The 17,277-nt window shown below is 44.2% G+C and overlaps 1 protein-coding gene across 1 annotated transcript in view; it reads right to left on the bottom strand.

Moving 5' to 3' along the window:
- Positions 1-17,277, bottom strand: part of LOC146175045 (anoctamin-4-like) — a 104,530-nt gene that overhangs the window by 63,823 nt on the left and 23,430 nt on the right. Inside the window, exons 2-3 of the mRNA XM_084584402.1 lie at positions 6,986-7,285; positions 1,690-1,788 (exon numbers count right to left, since the gene is read on the bottom strand). Coding sequence (XP_084440528.1) covers positions 1,690-1,788; positions 6,986-7,285 — 399 coding nt within the window. The remainder of the gene's footprint in view (positions 1-1,689; positions 1,789-6,985; positions 7,286-17,277) is intronic.

Genomic DNA, 17,277 nt, shown 5'->3' with positions numbered 1-17,277 from the left:
TGTATTTGGACCGGCCACTAGCCTACTGAGCTATCGGTCCAAACACTGTTTGTACATTTTATTTGGTTTTGTCAATAAAATTCCTTGAAAAAAAAAAAAAAGAGTGACGGGTCTACCGGCGGCCAAAGGAAGAGAGAGGGCACATGCTATAAATCCATCTTGGCACACCTTTCCACCTATACAGTCGCCAGACTTTGGCTCTGCTCCTAGCAGATCACGCTAAAGAATATTATTCGTGAACTTGTGTGTTTTAGTTAGAGAAATACACTTAGATTTCTAATTAATGGGTCACTGGGAATACACATGGATATCAGTGAGAGCAGCGTACTTTAACGGCAGTCCAATTGCTGCAAAACAACGAACTGCATTCTTACAATACGTGCAATGTTGGCTATAAAATAAGAGTATGCAGTTTACTTTTAAAGACTATGGTTTGTTTTGTTTTATGGGGTTTAGCATCCCAAAGCTACTTATAGGCTATGAGAGACTCCATAGCGGAGGCATCGGAAATTTCAACCACGTGGACTGCTTAACAGAACACGGGCGCCATGCTTTTTGCCTTCGTTCAAAAGCGATTCTGCAACCGATCCCGCTTCCTCTGGTTAAGCAGTGAAGCACCCTAACCACTGGGCTGTTACCTTAAACCATTTTCAGACTCTTCATTGTTAATTTTTTCCGAAGCTTGCGCGATATGGCAGCCTATGTGAGCAAAACTATCATCTGTGTAACGAATCAAGCGGTCAAAGGGTGCACGCGCATGACGATTATATAAACAGTGTTAAATGTGGTTCGTTATGTAAGTGTAGCAGAACTCAAGAACACTGGGTATAAAACATGGGAAGTGCCGCAGGCAACGTCAAATCGTCCACACGCTTTAGTGTTTGGACTCTCGTACCACGAATAGTCTGAGTGTTTTTTTTTTTATCGCGCTTAAAGCCGCGGTGACAGCCTGTCGAGCATTGAACAAGAACACGTACCCAACAGCTTGCAGATACAAATCCAGTGCTCTTGGGCGTCGATTTTAATTTGGTGACCACTTTTGAATGTTGGAAGATTATACTGTTAATAAGATATAGGAATAGCTGGATCTTCCAATGCGCAGCGCAATATTTCTTGTAAAGTTTGTCATTTGTTTGCACCGAGCTGACTGCCACATAAAACAATTTGGAGATTTCTTGAAAACAAATAGCGAAAATCTATACACATCCCGAGGTAAAAATCAGTGTGTGGATAGATTGATTGTTGTTTGTAAACCAAGAGGTGAAAAATATTTATAAACAAGTTTTTGTTGTAGAAATGCGCTTGTCTCAAATTTCGGCGTAAACGGGCCAGAAAATGACGGCCTACGTTAATGAGTTAATTCCTGACACTAAGGTAGACATATATAAAATCTGTTTATAAGGACCATTGTGATAAACACCTATCATTACTACCTGTGTTTATACCTGGGTGGTGGATACAAGGAAGCTTGGACATTGTCATATGGAATTTTATAGACATATTTTTGCTACATGTGTTGCTACATGAAGTGTAGACAAAAGAATGTTTTCGCATTGTAGCTCCTCAGAGAGTTTTACATTGCTTCCTATGCAGCGAACAAAGTTTCGCTTGTAAAGGAATCTTACTTGATAGGCTGATTTTTCATTTGCGCGTCCGTGTCGACAGACAGATGGTAAGAGAGAAACGTACCTTGATGGGCATTCGGAGGTGAAGCTTCTCAGCGTATTTTATGAGCACCTTCCAGGGCGCATGGATCTTGAGGAAGTGGGTCTTCCCATCACGAGAAGTCTGTGTTGCAATGAATAAAAAATAAAGCATATTAAAAAAACTCTAGAAACTTCTCTTCTTACCAAATGCTGGTGCAATACAAGGAATGAACAAACTTTTCTCCAGCTTTTTTGTTTCTACATTATATACAAAATCAGCAGTTCGTTTTGCAGCTATAGCGCTGCTTGCTTGTTTCAAGAGTGTGGGTGTGATGCGTTGTATACAGAGGCAGCAGCGTAAACGAACTGCACCAGGTGGCCGAATACTATATCAGTTAAGCACATGTGGCTGCATGCTCTTCACTATTTCCAAAAGAAAGCGTTCAATTTACCAGTTATCGTTTCATTGCATCACTCTGATAAGGAATGAGATCTCTTTGACTGCTTAAACCGTTGGTGTACTCCGCACGCACCGGCTGGAGCATGATTTTTCAGCTGCATAGTATTCAGAGATAGTTCTGACATTTCTCTATCAACATACACACAGTACATCTGGGAATGGCCAAGCTTAACATCTGTTCCGCTCACCAATAAGTTCGCACCAACCTCCTTGAAGGCCGCTTTTCTTCCACAGGAGTGGAAAACTGCTGACACGGAACGACCATGACAGAACGGATAGGAAGGCCTGATAGCTGTTAGGCAGCATGGGCAGCCCTTGGAAAAATGCTTTAAACTGTGTCTTAAATAATGCTTACTGTAGCGTTCTCACAAAGATACAAGGTTCTCAACGCGGATTTTCAGAAAATAGCAAGGAGAGATAAGAATGCCTTCCTGAACATACAGTGCCAAGCAGTTCAGGAAAACAGCCAATTAAGGAACACAACAGCTCTGTATAAGACAATCAAAGATATCAAAAGAAGCTTCTGTGCTAAGCTGGGCGTGATAAAGGACAAACTAGGCAAGGACCTCACTGAAGTCTCAGAGATAAAGAAGAGGTGGCAGGAATACACAGAAGAACTGTACAAGAAGGACCCGAATGTGCAAACCCAACGTAAGACGGTTGTCATTAGTGGTCTCGAGCGGGGCATCCTGAAGAGTGAAGTTGAATGGGCCTTAGCCAGCCTTGCAAGAACAAAGCTAGCGGAATTGATGGCATTCCAGCTGAGTTGCTTCAAAACCTCAACCATGATGCTGTTAACATTCTGCATACATTATGTCAGAAGATTTGGACAACCCTGCAGTGGCCACAGGATTGGAGGAGGTCAGTTTACATCCGCATTCCAAAGAAAGGCAGTGCCAAAGATTGTTCCAACTACCGCACGATCGCGCTTATTTCGCATGCTAGCAAGGTGATGTTGAAAATCCTCCAAGGTAGGCTGCAGCAGTATGTGGATCGGGAGCTTCCGGACGTGCAAGCTGGGTTTCGCAAGGGCAGAGGAACGAGAGATCAGATTGCCAACCTTCGCTGGATCAGGGAAAAAGCAAGAGAGTTCCAGAAACCCCTCTACTTCTGCTTTATTGATTATGCGAAAGCGTTTGACTGCGTAGATCACAGCAGATCGTGGCAAGCTCTCCAAGAGATGGGAGTTCCAATTCACCTCATCTGTCTCCTCAGGAACCTGTATGAAGGGCAAGAGGCCCCAGTCAGAACTGGACATGGTCTTACTAATTGGTTGCTGATCGAGAAAGGAGTGAGACAAGGCTGCATACAGTCGCCCTGCCTATTTAACTTATATGCAGAGTGCATCATGAGGAAGGCCGGTCTGGACGAGTCTTCAGCTGGAGTGAAGATTGCTGGAAAACGTATCAACAACCTTAGATATGCGGATGATACCACTTTAATGGCAGAAAGTGAAGTGGAACTCAAGAGACTTCTGATGCGCGTACAAGAAGAGAGTGAGAAGTTTGGACTTAAACTGAACATTAAAAAGACAAAGATCATGGCGTCTTGCCCTATCAAGTCCTGGAGCATCAATGGACAAGAAGTGGAAGCTGTGACAGATTTTCTCTTCTTGGGTTCCAAGATTACCTCGGAAGGAGACTGCAGCCATGAAATTAGGAGACGCCTGCTTCTGGGAAAGAGAGCAATGGTTAGCCTTGACCGCCTGGTAAAGAGCAGAGACATTAGTCTGCCAACCAATATCCGTATAACTCGTGCTATGGGCTTTCTAGTTGTGATGTATGGATCCGAGAGTTGGACTGTGAAAAAGGCTGACCACGAAGAATTGACGCGTTTGAATTGTGGTGCTGGCGAAGACTCTAGAGAGTTCCTTGGACTGCCAGAAGGTCAAATCAGTCGATATTGTCGACCATAAACCCTGACTGCTCATTGGAGGGTCAAATTCTAAAGTTAAAGCTGAGCTACTTTGGTCATCTGATGAGAAGGGAGGAGTCGCTGGAGAAAGAGTTGATGTTGGGAAAGGTTGAGGGTCTCCGGAGAAGGGGTAGGCAGCGAACGCGATGGTTAGAGGGTCTACTCGAGGCACTGCAGATGAAATTATGTGATGTTAGGAAGACAGTGAGAGACGACCGGAAAGCGTGGCGTGACATGGCCCATAGGGTCACGAAGAGTCGGACACGACTGAACGACTGAACTGAACTGAGCGTTCTCAGGGAAGTCATTCTGAAAACTCCTCATGTCTTGATTCGATACATGTGAGGTGCGCTGAGAAGTTCTGTTTTCGTAAACGAAATGAAGTGAGAGTTCTGAAAGTGCACGTATATTTAGCAACATATTTTCTCTTCAGATCTACGCATTCGTGAAATTAAGGTCTTTCTAGTCTATATAAGAGCCACATAGCATATAAGCGTTCCTACCTGCTCTTAGCCACATCCTTTACGTCAGCAATGTTGCCATATTGGTACTCTTCAGACGTGTCTTCAGGCTAGGAAGCTGGAGGTTGTTAGAACACCTAAGGCACGTAATCCGAGTTTGGGCCGTTTTCATAAGTGTTGTTTTCGCTCTCACTATGAGTAACCTGATTGGTGCACTGGAACTGAATATCAGTTAGATTTCTCATTACCGGTTCCAGCGTTTACATCAATCAGACGAGGGCGAAAATCGCCCGCTGAAAACGACGCAGACTCGGAGTATGTGTCGAGGTAGTATATAGGCGGAATGATGGCCCAACTGGAAACTCGGTGTCGTCCACATGGCAGCAACAAACTTAAACAAGTGCGAAGGTGCATTATTCTTCATGAAATAATTTCCTTTGAGCAGCTTTTCTCGGAGTTTCCTGTTGATTGCTTCCTTAAACTTGTCAAAGTGGCTGCCGTAATATTGTCCTGTCATACTATAACAATGAGGCAGAAAGGACCGCGTCAGAACACTGCCTTGATCCTAGAAAATGGACTCCATGACTTCTTTGCCTAATTCTTGGGTCTGGAACTAAAAAGATAGGAGGTTATAAATGTGGAGCCAAGCTTCATGCGCCGTAACTAAATTATATAAAAAAGTCATTAAAATGGGGGAAAACTTACTCACCTAACCACATGCCTCTTTCCGCTTATGCTTAAAAAACTTGGGCACCCATTTTGCTGAAAGCGTGCGCATGTCTAGGATATTGATAATATTAAAGCCAACACGCTGCCTTGATATATCCAACATATCGAATATCTGTGACGAATATTCAGCAGTCCAGAAGAATCAGCTCATGAACATCATCACTCGTTACCGGGACTGTTGATGTTGTGGGCCACCCCACTGCAAGGTTCCCCTTCAGCGATGAAACACAGACTTGAAACGAGATGCTTAGCTTTTATACAGCGCCATATAAAGGACACTTCTAGCGAAGTGCTCATTGAATCTCAGTGTGCATGCTTTAGCATAATTTTTTGGCAGAAACAAAAATGTAATCACTACCTGCCACTCCACAGACGTGGAACTTGCTTGTGCCTCTACCGCCTTAGGATTACCTTAAAAATAGATATAAGAATCACAAACATCTTGTCCTTAAAAAGCTAGTAAGGTATTAAGCACATATAGGGTATAAATTTCAATTTTGTAATTTAATATGGAAATAGACAAAGCTCAGCACCTCTTCCGATGCTCCTTACGTAATGGCCACAAAACTGGATATATGGTAATTTTCTTTCACTCTGGGTTATTCCATATGGCCGTGAAATTTGCGCTGCAGCTGTTTTAGCTGGGAACAATGCCTGTCTGTTATCTTGAACGATCCCTGTTCATGATCAGTTCTTATTCTTTAGAGTAGAATGTAGGCATCATAATTATCATCGAAATAATATAGCGGGAGGAGCATTTTTACATCGATATTGTTTATTGCGCTTTACTTCAGCCGTTTACGACTATCCCACTCTTGGAAATTTCTTGTCGCATTCTTACATCTGATTCCCTGCTGAGTTCGTCTGCTATTGCTTGCTAGTGCAGCTGATTATCAGTTATTTTGTTTCCGCAATATATTTGCCAAGCTACTTCACCTTTTCCTGATTTTCCGTGTATATATTGTTACGATATGATTATTATCTAAATAAAACAGTAGTCTTTCTCAAATCAAACGCATATCCTGTGTTTCAATTGCCGTATGCTGTCTTCTCCGTGAATGAGCACTGATATGGTGGTTCAAATATGAATAGCTTTTGCTAACTTGTACAAAAAAGGTTAATTGTTAGCCATCGAGAAAAGCGCATGAGCAAATGACGACGCAATCAAGGACGATAGACCGACAAGGCAAAGCTGTCTGCTTTTCTCGTCTATGTCCCGGGTTTCCTGAGCGATTGCAGTGGGTGTTGTATTAGGAGTAACTATCTTATCTGCCTATGTTAGGAGTGCCTGATAACCAACAAAAACTGCAATAATGTAAATATGAATTTCCGCCCTCAGCCGAAAAAGTTATTCTTCTCACAGATATAGGTGGAACTGTCGTATATCACATAAATTTAATCTTAATTTTACACAGCCGCAGAAATTTTCTCAGAGGTACAAAAACAAAATAAACACAAACAAACATGATATGCTTTTAATACATGACATGCATGAGGGCATCCTTGTCTCATGCGGAAAGTGCAGGGATTCAGGTTCGCAGTATCACTGGCGTTCACAGTGAAGGAAAGTTTGTCTATACCGCGTGCAAACCTGACGAATATCTAGTCATAAATATAACGCTCTGTGTAGAAGCTGTCTAATGCTGATAGAAATCAAATTTATCGTCAGTATCCAGCTAAACTACGGCAACTCGCGGAAATATCTAGTGGACGCTCGCGTGGGGCAACTATTAGTTTAGTTTCAGCGTTACTTGTGCTTTCGCTCACTGCCTCACCGTTGCGTCCTCGAGTTCAAGATCGAGGCCTTCCTTGATAAGGTTCTCCTCGAAAACGCGCCGGTAGCTTTCTGAGACGCTGTCCTCAAGCTTCTGGTAGGCCAGCACGAAGTCGATGCGCCGCTTGCCGTCCTCGAAGTACAAGGTTCGCAGCTGGTCGTCCAAAGGCCGACGTGGTGCTACTACCCCCACGTGACGTGCGGGCACTGTGGCTGCGCTGTCCACGTCGTCCGCGGCCTCACCGGCAGCTGGACTGGATGCAGTCCCGACTGTGGCACCGCTAGCTCCGCAGTCCACATTCTGCAAATTCAAATTCGCGTACTTAGGGAATGCGAACCGCGCTGAGGACAAAAAAGTTGCTCTTCTCACAGATATGGGTGGAACTTTTGTAGATCACTTAAATTTAATCTTAATTTTACACAACCGAAGAAATTATCTCAGAGGTACATAAACAAAATGTTTTTAACTGCAGCTTGACAAAGCCCAGGAACAGAAAATCGAGAAGGGGTTCTTACGTAGTGTGTGGAAAGACGAAGTATAAACAGAAAACCCTTACCAAGCATTAAGACCTCCTATAAACATGAGATGGTTTTAATACATGACCAAAAACAAAATTCTTGACATTTTCATTGGGAAAAAAAGGGCCGTGGTTTAGCTTCGGTTAAATCTAGCGTGTGGCGATAACTCCGGCCGAGGTGCGCGGCGCGCCCCTATATATACTCTAGATGGGCGTCAGCGTTCATGTGTCCCGCCACGCAGCTGCTTACGCGTTTAACTACTTCCCACGTTAGTTGACCTTTGACCTTGACTTTGACCTTTGGTTGGAACATAGCTGCCCAAAGTGGTTGTGGCTGAAGTTCCAACTTGATCTCGAAGCAGTTTGAAGGTCATCGGAAGCACACGGTGACCTTGGCTTTACCTCGCGTAGTGACGTTATCGTTTCAAAACAGGAATGCCTTAAGACACTATTGTTAATAACGGTGAGACAACGGGAGCAAAAAGAGAGCGGAAAAGAAATGCGCAGCTTAAACACGTATGAGAGTCTTTGACCGACCGCTCTATGATTCCGCGCATTCCCCAAGCTTTACACTGCAGCAGTTTGCGCTTTGAGGATTCTTTATTTTTATGCTGAGCTTCTCAAAAATGAACCGCCGAAGGGAGATTGTTTCTAAGTGCTGGAGAAGGAGCTAGCTAGTCTTCCTAGACGTCTCAAGCAAGGAGACAGGGTCTGTAGCTGTCAGGTCTGGGAGACAGGAGCTACTCTGCATGCGAGCAAAGGCAAAGCTGGAGGATGCATCTTTGCGACAATGCTTGTTAAGCATGCTATTCATTGAATAAACATATGGGTTGTCACAGTTAACAAAATTGTGTTTCAGGAGCATCTTCATTTTTTAAGGCAGAATCTTTAAATCTACTTATAAAAATGGCGTTCAGAAAGTAGCCAAAATGCTTAATGTTTTTTTTTTTTATTTTTTAAATGAAGGCGCGTATTTTTCGCATCCTGAATATTTCAATATTTCACTGAGCATCTGCCAACCAACCTCGTTCTTCCTGTCGAGGGTAATGTCGAATGTAGAGAAATTGCAACAGTCTGTTAGCCAACCCTAATTTCAGGATTTTCTGAAATAAAATAGTTCGAGGTATATAGCAAAGACAAACGAATCGAATCGACGAGCGCACTGGTCTCCAAATTACCTCCGCACAATCGTGAATGCAGCAGTGAGTCCGTGGCCTGTTATTCTATTTCTCTTTGGATAAATTTGCACTGTTTGTTCTAGGAAAAAAAAGGATAGATGAATCTTACTTTACCGAATGCCTCAATAATTGCCCACTCCTTGTGCACATAATATGACACCACAATAAAGTTATAGTAAATAATGACACGAAACAACTACCTTTATCATCAGTGGCTTGGGTACAAAAGCGACCTGTTATTTTGTGTAAAAGTGGATAATCAAATATCGATGCCAATCACCATAGAAGGCTAAACCTTGAAACCTAGAACTCGGGCCTTTCAAATCCCCCAGTTCTGGCTTTGCAAGGAATGCGTAAGAAGAATCAAGAAAATTCCCTTACAATTGACCATACATGGACTGAAATTTACATTGGTTGCAACTGTGCCTTGTTGCTGTTCGGCTGGGTGCGGCATGCTCCAATGGCGCCGCGAGCCACTGTGAAGCGCAACGCAGGGAAGCAACTCTTGATGACACACGGGCGACGCATATGGCATTCATTACGGTAGGCATGTGGAGGCAAGGTGCGTTAAAGCCACCCAGGGCACGCGATATTGGAAGAAGGCGTCTATGCTACAGCAGCTTATGTTTAGTAATGGGGTCTGTACCAGGAAGGAATAGAAAGGACAGCTGACATCGCTATTGGAGTTGAGTATCATGCGGAAAGTTTTACTTTTAGCCATGATACATTCGAGCTCTGCCAACACACACCAAAGCTACACATCAAAAGGGAGCACCCGCTTTTCACTGCTCTCACCTTCTTTTATGAATGCTTCACGCCATTACATTTTAGGAATATAAATGAAACCACGGCGACGCGGTAGAAACAATGTTGCAAACTACACTTTTCCTGTGCAGATACCAGCAACCCAATCTTCACTTTCAGCAGAGGCTTCGAAAGCCAGCCCCCTTCTTCCTCCCCTCACCTCACCTTGTGCGCGCGCGGAAGCCAAGCTGCTATACATCCGCGCGTGAAGTACCGGAAAGTTCACTTCATGCTCTACCTCCTGATCACCGTGGTGCAAAAAGCATATCCTTCTTAAAAGGACTGGAAGCTGATCCTGCGAAAAAGTCGACTCTAGCAAAGAACAACTATGAGACATCCTTCGAGTGCACGAAAAACACACGAACAAAGGACATATACGCCTGTTTGTCAAATAAAGCTCAGTTGAAGTCCGGCGTTCATGTTGTCTCTTCTACCTTGGAGTGTGTGTTTTTCGCGCGCTGGGACAATGTCTCACAATTGTAACAGAAACCAACTAGTCAAGCTTTCTACGCCTAGTCGAGGATGTCCCTGCGACAGGAGAGAAGAAACCATTATGCCTGGGTTGCGCAAATCGTCGGTATATGAGAAAGACTGTAGGCAATGCCGCAAAGAAGAACGTGTGACGAAGCGTGGGGAGAGCATTACCGCGGCAGCGTGGTTCACTGGTCGACCCTTGATTCTACCAGGCCTACCTGAAGCCATTGTGGCAACGAGACAGGCAGCGAAGGCGCTGCGAGCGCAAGATTGCCTGATCAAGCCCATCTTCCGCGAAGGAATGCCGTCCGATGCATCTGGTGAGCGACTACACACTCTACCTCACTCTTGACACGAAATAAACTACCATTTTTAAAATTTAACTCGCCTTAAATTTTTCGCGCTTTCAGTACCTCCGAGCGGATTCATGATGGATGTAGATTTGAGGCAGTTAGAAAGTGCGTCTTGCAAAGGTCCGGTCTTTGTACGGCCGTCTCACTAGGCTGCTGTTTTGAGACATTTCCACAAAATGTCGTCTATTGTTTAGAAGAGCAGAAAACTCCATGAGAGGCGTACAGAGAAGTGTTCATAATAAATATGAATATCATGAGAAGTCCGTAACTGCCAACGAATGCTCATAAGAAACGCAAGCATTATCTACATTATTGAAAAAATTTAGAAGAAAAAAAAAAAGTCCCTAAATACAATTGGCGAGGAAAAGTGGTATGTAAAAAACTAAACACAATTAAGGGTACATAATCTCCGCCTTTTAGAGTATGCGAAACGACCCCATTAATGGATTCCATTTACCCGGTACTTTTGCGCCTGTGTTCCGTTTGATACTGTTTAATAATTAATATCTTATTTCACATCTTTATCATCCGCATATTCATGAACGTACATTCGTAAACTACAACAATAAGGGAAAGGCTACCCAACATGAACACATAGCTCCTCTCTAACCAAGCACACAACCGTGCCTATGAAGGTTTGGATTGGCGTTCTTGATGCAAGGGTCCAGGATGGTGCTACTTCCTTCTCACACTTCCACTTGTAGGAGTAGCCTGAGTTGGCAGCATCCGCAATATTGGCCATGCAATGTGGTCTCGACGCCACATAGTCCACCGACCAATCAGGCACCACCGACACCTGCCAACTAGGTGGCAGAGACATGCGCGGATTTCTCACTGTAAGCGACGACGCCGAAAACAGTGACAGGACCGACAGCGCGGGATATATCGGAAAGCGTCACCGTTATCCCTAACGGTTTAAGACTGACTTCAACGATATAAATTCCTTATTGAATAACAGAGAATTGAGCCGGCATTTAGAACTAGCTGTGACGCTACTTTGCGTAGGAAAGGGAATCGGGGAGAAAAAGGAGGAAGGAGAGAGGTACTGAAAATAACATGAATAAAGAACGGGAAAAGATAACTGCGGTCATTAAATGCATACAAAAGTTATCGTCGAGTAATGCTGCATTTCATTACACAAAGCAATAAAGTGCGAAGTCTGAAACATGGGCTGACAATGTTTACAGCGTGAAGAATGAATATGGGTTACATACAACGTAAAATTACAGCTTATCGGGTTCTCCAATGGCTTTGAAATAAACGAATAATACGTCCACTGCATGTATCTGTTCCTTGGGGCATCGTAACAAATTGGCCGTTGTCCATGGCTATGTATGGAACCTGATGCACACGTTGGCGATCAGTGCGACCTCTTTTTGTCACCAAACAAATACGCCTCACGGTAAGAAAAAAACTCCGATATGATGGCAGTATTTCTTTTACTCTTACAGAAGCAATGCCTTGGCTGTCAGAAAGGAAGCATTGGCCATTTCCTGCAAAGGTCGCATAACTGTAGCTTCAAAAGCAGGACCAGGTAACCACGCGTTTCGTGAATTTTGTTTTCTAGGTTGTTAAGGGTAAAATATCAAAGATGGTTTTAAGTTTACTATGAAGTTGGAAAACATTTGCAGGTCCTTAGTGTTTTCTTTCATTTCTCAGGACCGCTCTATGTCGCCAAAGTACGTGTAACAGACTAACGCGCGAAGCGGTGCCGACGCATCCGTGCTACGCTCAATCCCAGTGCCATCTACGTCTGGACCCGAGGTCGATATGTCGCCGTAACAACGAAACGTTATTGCAGTAGAAAGGACTGTTTCTGTTTTATGCTGTTTTGGGAGTGTGCAATGCAGGTGTGGACAAGATAATATCAAGAACGGCGAGCTTATTAGGAAAAAAGATCGATGCGTCTGGTCAACAGTGAGTGGGCGGAACAAAAAAGAAAACTAAAGACGTGCATGGCGCAAAGTGCGACGCTTTCTTCTGACGAGTACGCGTGCTCTACATTGTATGCATAAGTGGCTCGTCATTTAGTTCTAGAAAAATAGAGGAACAAAACCATCTCACTTCCACATGTTTAAGAGTGACGAAAAAGTTTTTTAACATACGGAATGACCTCGCATATGAGCCAAATGCGAAATGCGAGCTGCCTTAATCTGAAGCACTCGATATTCGTACTAAGGTCTTGAACCGTATTTGGCTGCGTATTTCGAAAACTAAGTGAGTTGCCTCACGCGACATATAATCCAAAATTGATTAGGATGCGGCGCATTTATGGCGAGTTGCGTTTTAGGGGAGGGCAGGTTGTCACTTTATATAAATGGAGAACAGACTACCGCATGTTTCGTGGAAATATTAACGCGGTGGCCTGCCCTGTGAGTGAGAAATCACGGGCTTGGATCTGATAGATGGTAGATGGAGGCTGTCGTAGCATGTTACCGATGAGGTGGCCGGTTGTATGATGCCACGAGATGCCATAAAATAACATCTCGTCACGTCATAATAACCTGGGTTTCTTATTCGAGATGGGCGCGGGAGATGCGAATCGAACCTCCAAGAATATTGGGCGAGGAATAATGCGTTGTATACTCTTACAACGCATTACAAGAAGAACGTGTACAACGCATTACGTGTACAAGAGGAGAGTGAGCAGTTTGGGCTTAAACTGAACACTAAAAAGACAAAGATCATGGCGTCGTGCCCTATCAAGTCCTGGAGCATCAATGGACAAGAAGTGGAAGCTGTGACAGATTTTCTCTTCTTGGGCTCCAAGATTACCTCGGAAGGAGACTGCAGCCATGAAATTAGGAGACGCCTGCTTCTGAGAAAGAGAGCAATGGTTAGCCTTGACCGCCTAGTAAAGAGCAGAGACATTAGTCTGCAATCCAAGATCCGTATAACTCGTGCTATGGTCTTTCCAATTGTGATGTATTGATGCGAGAGTTGGACTGTGAAAAAGGCTGACCGCCGAAGAATTGACGCGTTTGAATTGTAGTGCTGGCGAAGACTCTTGAGATTTCCTTGGACAGCCAGAAGATCAGATTTGTCGATATTGTCGGCCATAAACCCTGACTGCTCATTGGAGGGTCAAATTCTAAAGTTAAAGCTCAGCTACTTTGGTCATTTGATGAGAAGAGAGGAGTCGCTGGAGAAAATTTGATGTTGGGAAAGGTTGAGGGTCGCCGGAGATGGGGTAGGCAGCGAACGCGATGGTTAGATGACATCTTCGAGGCACTGCAGATGAAGTTATGTGATGTTAGGAAGATAGTGAGAGACCGAAAAGCGTGGCGTGACATGGCACATAGGGTCACGAAGAGTCGGACACGACTGAACGACTGAACTGAACTGAATACTCTTAAGACAAGAAGGCATGTCCTTAGAGATTTTTTTTTCTGAAAATGGACATTATAGGAATCTATATCGATGTTATATCACATTTATGAGCAATTGCGACTGCGCGTTATTGAGTGCGTGTGAGATAAAATAGATGCAGAAATAAATGGTGCTTAGCGATTTAGCGAGTAGCGTAATTAATGGACGCCAATATATTCCACGAGTGGAGCCGCGGCAGACGAGGACAATTAAGGTTACCTCGGCAAAAACTGGGATACGTAGCTTAGATCCCCCCCCCCCCCCCCCCCCCGCTTTCTCCTCAATTTAAGCATCTTATATAAACTAACGACAAACAGAAGTGTCAGTGAAGTTCGGTGCCGGGGCCATTTGTCGACCTCGCCTAGTGCCGGTGCTCACTACGCTGCTTTGCGCGTGGCAACTGTCAGAACGCGAATTTGCCGAAGTGCCCATAAAAAAGGATAATGGGTACCGAGATATGGAAGCTGAAAGCAATCCGGGACATTTAAGAAATACGCAGCCCACTTTATTTATTCAAGAATCTTTCACTTGCTATTCCCGCAATACAAAGTAACGGGCTGCTTACCCTATACGCATACTATCCCGAGAAAAGTATACACCGTTACCAGCAGGAGAAAGTAGTATAGCAAACGAAGTAAACGAACAGTAGATGCATGAAAGGGACAAAACAAATTTACGCCTTTAGGCCGCTAAACGTCTGCAGCTGACAGCGACTGATTAAACTAGCAGCGGTATATCGGTTTAGATGCGAAAGAAGTCGAGGCCACTTGGTCTCACATTCTGCGGAAAGTTCCCTTCAAAACCTGTTTCCCTGGCATTTTGATGTTCATCACATAAGTCGTTCTTTTCCACTGTATCTCTTGGCCTCTTCGTTCCCACAGGAGTATGTGCAAGTAGCGATTGTGGAGTAAGATAAGTAGTACAGACTCGAACATGGTATTAGTGGCTTTAGAATTCTTTCCAAACACGGTATGCGACGCTGACGTCACGCGCTAACCATTTCTGAACTTTAAACCACCCTGCTGCACTCTCTTTACCGACGTCTCTTTGCTCGTATTTTCTCCTCTCCAGTGTTCAACCCGTAGCCTGGTGATATATGTGCGAAACAAAATGATGCGGTCAAAGATGGTAAGGCAAGCGGTTTAACCACCCCTCTCACAAGGTCGCAATGCATGTCCCCTGCTCACAGGAGCACAGCGGTCGATCCGCCTGGCTGGTTTGTCTAGCTGAGGTTGCAGTGTCACTGACCCAACACATGCAAGCTCTATAGTCTTAAGTTTTCTCTCTCCCCCCCCCTTACCTACTCATGTTTCCTTGTCTAAGACTGCGTAGTTTGATGCATTCACTGAAACTATTACTGCAGCTTTTCGTCCCTCACACCCTTCTTTTGCGCTTAATTCGGAGCTAGAAAAGGCCGCTGTTTCTTCATCTCTTCCCGACTGCCCAGGCGCTACTTCATGCTTACTATAAAAAAAAAAAAAAAAACATAAAAACTGGACATTATTTGCGGCTGCGTGGAATTGCTGGAAGAGTCGAACATTTTTGAACGCATTTTGTTCAGCCCCTTGAACAAACTACTGCAATATATGGTTGGCTGTGTACTGAAACGGAACATGTTAATAACCCCAATGGAAAAATGTATGTGTTGTGTCTTCTGCCTGTACAATAGTTAAGCACTTTTTGTTTGCCATGCATGCATGAATGGGAACTGCGGGAATGCGAGTGCTGGAGCACTTTAAAAGCATAGTTTCACACGACATCAAGAGCATAAACCGACGAAATGAACGTTAACATATTGAGACGTTGTACTTTGTAGCAATTAAATTGATGTCGGAAGAGGAGAGACACGCAGGCTGAATAGCTGACCGTAAGCTGACTGTTCCGCGACGTCCCCAATCCCTGTAAATAAATTAGTTTTAACTATTCCTATTTCGTAGCACTTCGTGGTTGGTGCTCAGTGTTTATCCTGGACTATCAGCCGTTCGAAAGAGCGCAACGTATCATTATCATCATCTTAAAATGCCATACACTTGCTCCATAATTAAAATGGTGTTCGAAAGAGCTGAATTTGCACACATTTCGCACCATCAAATGACTTATTCTCGAAGCTCATTTGATGCACTCTGTACGAAAAGTAGAGGAATCATGTAACGATCACAAGCCACTCATGTTTGGCAAAGGAGTAAAAATGCAAAAACGCGTTGTGATTTTAATGTAAAAAAGTAGCCAGAATAGAGGAAAATTATACGAGTAGCTGCATATAAGCACAAATTATATAAGCCACATTACCACGGCGGTAGATAAACTGTACATTAAATCACCGAACGTGTAAGTATGTTACTTCGCACTCCAGGGAAAAAATTTTCGCCGCCAGATTTCCTGACAGTCTTAAAAAGAATCCTGTCGTGACATGTGACAGCGAGGACATATCATTTGACGTTAGGGGACATCAGCGCCTAGTGAGTCACCGACCGGGAAAATTAAGGGCCGAAGACAAATTCAGCAGCGCCATGCCCTGCGCTTGCCTTGTACGCCGCAACGTCGATGAAAACGACAATGCATCCTTTGCTCGAAGCAGGTCGCGTTGCGTTCTAATTAGGCGAGCTCAGCAAAAGTGGTATTCACTTCACCCTCTTAGTAAAATAAAACACCGCGGAAAATTAATGAATAAGAAAGAAAAGAAATAAATGGGGAACAGTGGTATGCAACCATGCATTTGGCCTCGAATAAGGCCAAGAGTTTCCCAACGACAGCTCGGCTCAAAGCCACGCATGGCGCCGGATCGTTTGTGATGACCAGGAGAGGCGCCATTGAAGACGAGCGTCGTGTCTGTTACGGTCGATTTCAGTGCGTTGCCGTGGCGTGTCGACGGCCCATTTGTCGCATCGCGTTGCTGCAAGCGGAAGCATCGCGGCTTGACTCGAGTGCTGCTGAGTCGGGCCTCGGGTGAGGGCGCTTATATGGTGGCCAGGTATAACCTGTTTTCTATTTATATCGAACTTTCTGTTAGCATTCCTTTGTAGCTCTGCGCAGCACGCCATCCACTACGCGTGGCGCGTGTCGTAATTTGTTCTGTCACAGCAGCCAAGCACAGACCCAATCCCTGACTGTGTTCGACAAGACCGCTAGAACTCATCTTCGGCGCTCGATAACATATTCTAATGCGCTATTAAAAATCACGCAGGGAAGTACATTCAAAAAGAGGCACTAAGCAAACATAGTCGCCGTTACGCGTTCTTTGTCTATTGGCTTCTATTGCTGACACACTAGGGCTATTATTAATATTAACAGCGCGAACACGAAAACAAGGGACAAGAAACAAGAAAGCCACAGTACATGCGCTGACTCACAACTAAGCCTAAGCCGTTTACTCCAAGGCCCAGAAAAACAAACATGAAGAAAACGAAACAGTCACGTGAAAAAACCCCTGGGTTCACCTGCTGCATAAAAATTACTTGAAAAAATCACTTAAAAAAGATACCTCTTTGCTTGAAAGAGCCAGAGACGTCTTGCTGACACACTTATTGTCCGTTGAAATAAAATACGCTTCCACTATCTCTCTCGTTATCTTCTCTTTGTGGCGATATAAAATCTTAA

This window comes from Amblyomma maculatum, chromosome 11 (assembly GCF_055883805.1).
Source record: "Amblyomma maculatum isolate TAMU_Amacu chromosome 11, ASM5588380v1, whole genome shotgun sequence".
NCBI lineage: Eukaryota > Metazoa > Arthropoda > Arachnida > Ixodida > Ixodidae > Amblyomma > Amblyomma maculatum.
This window is presented reverse-complemented; position numbering and strand designations above follow the sequence as displayed.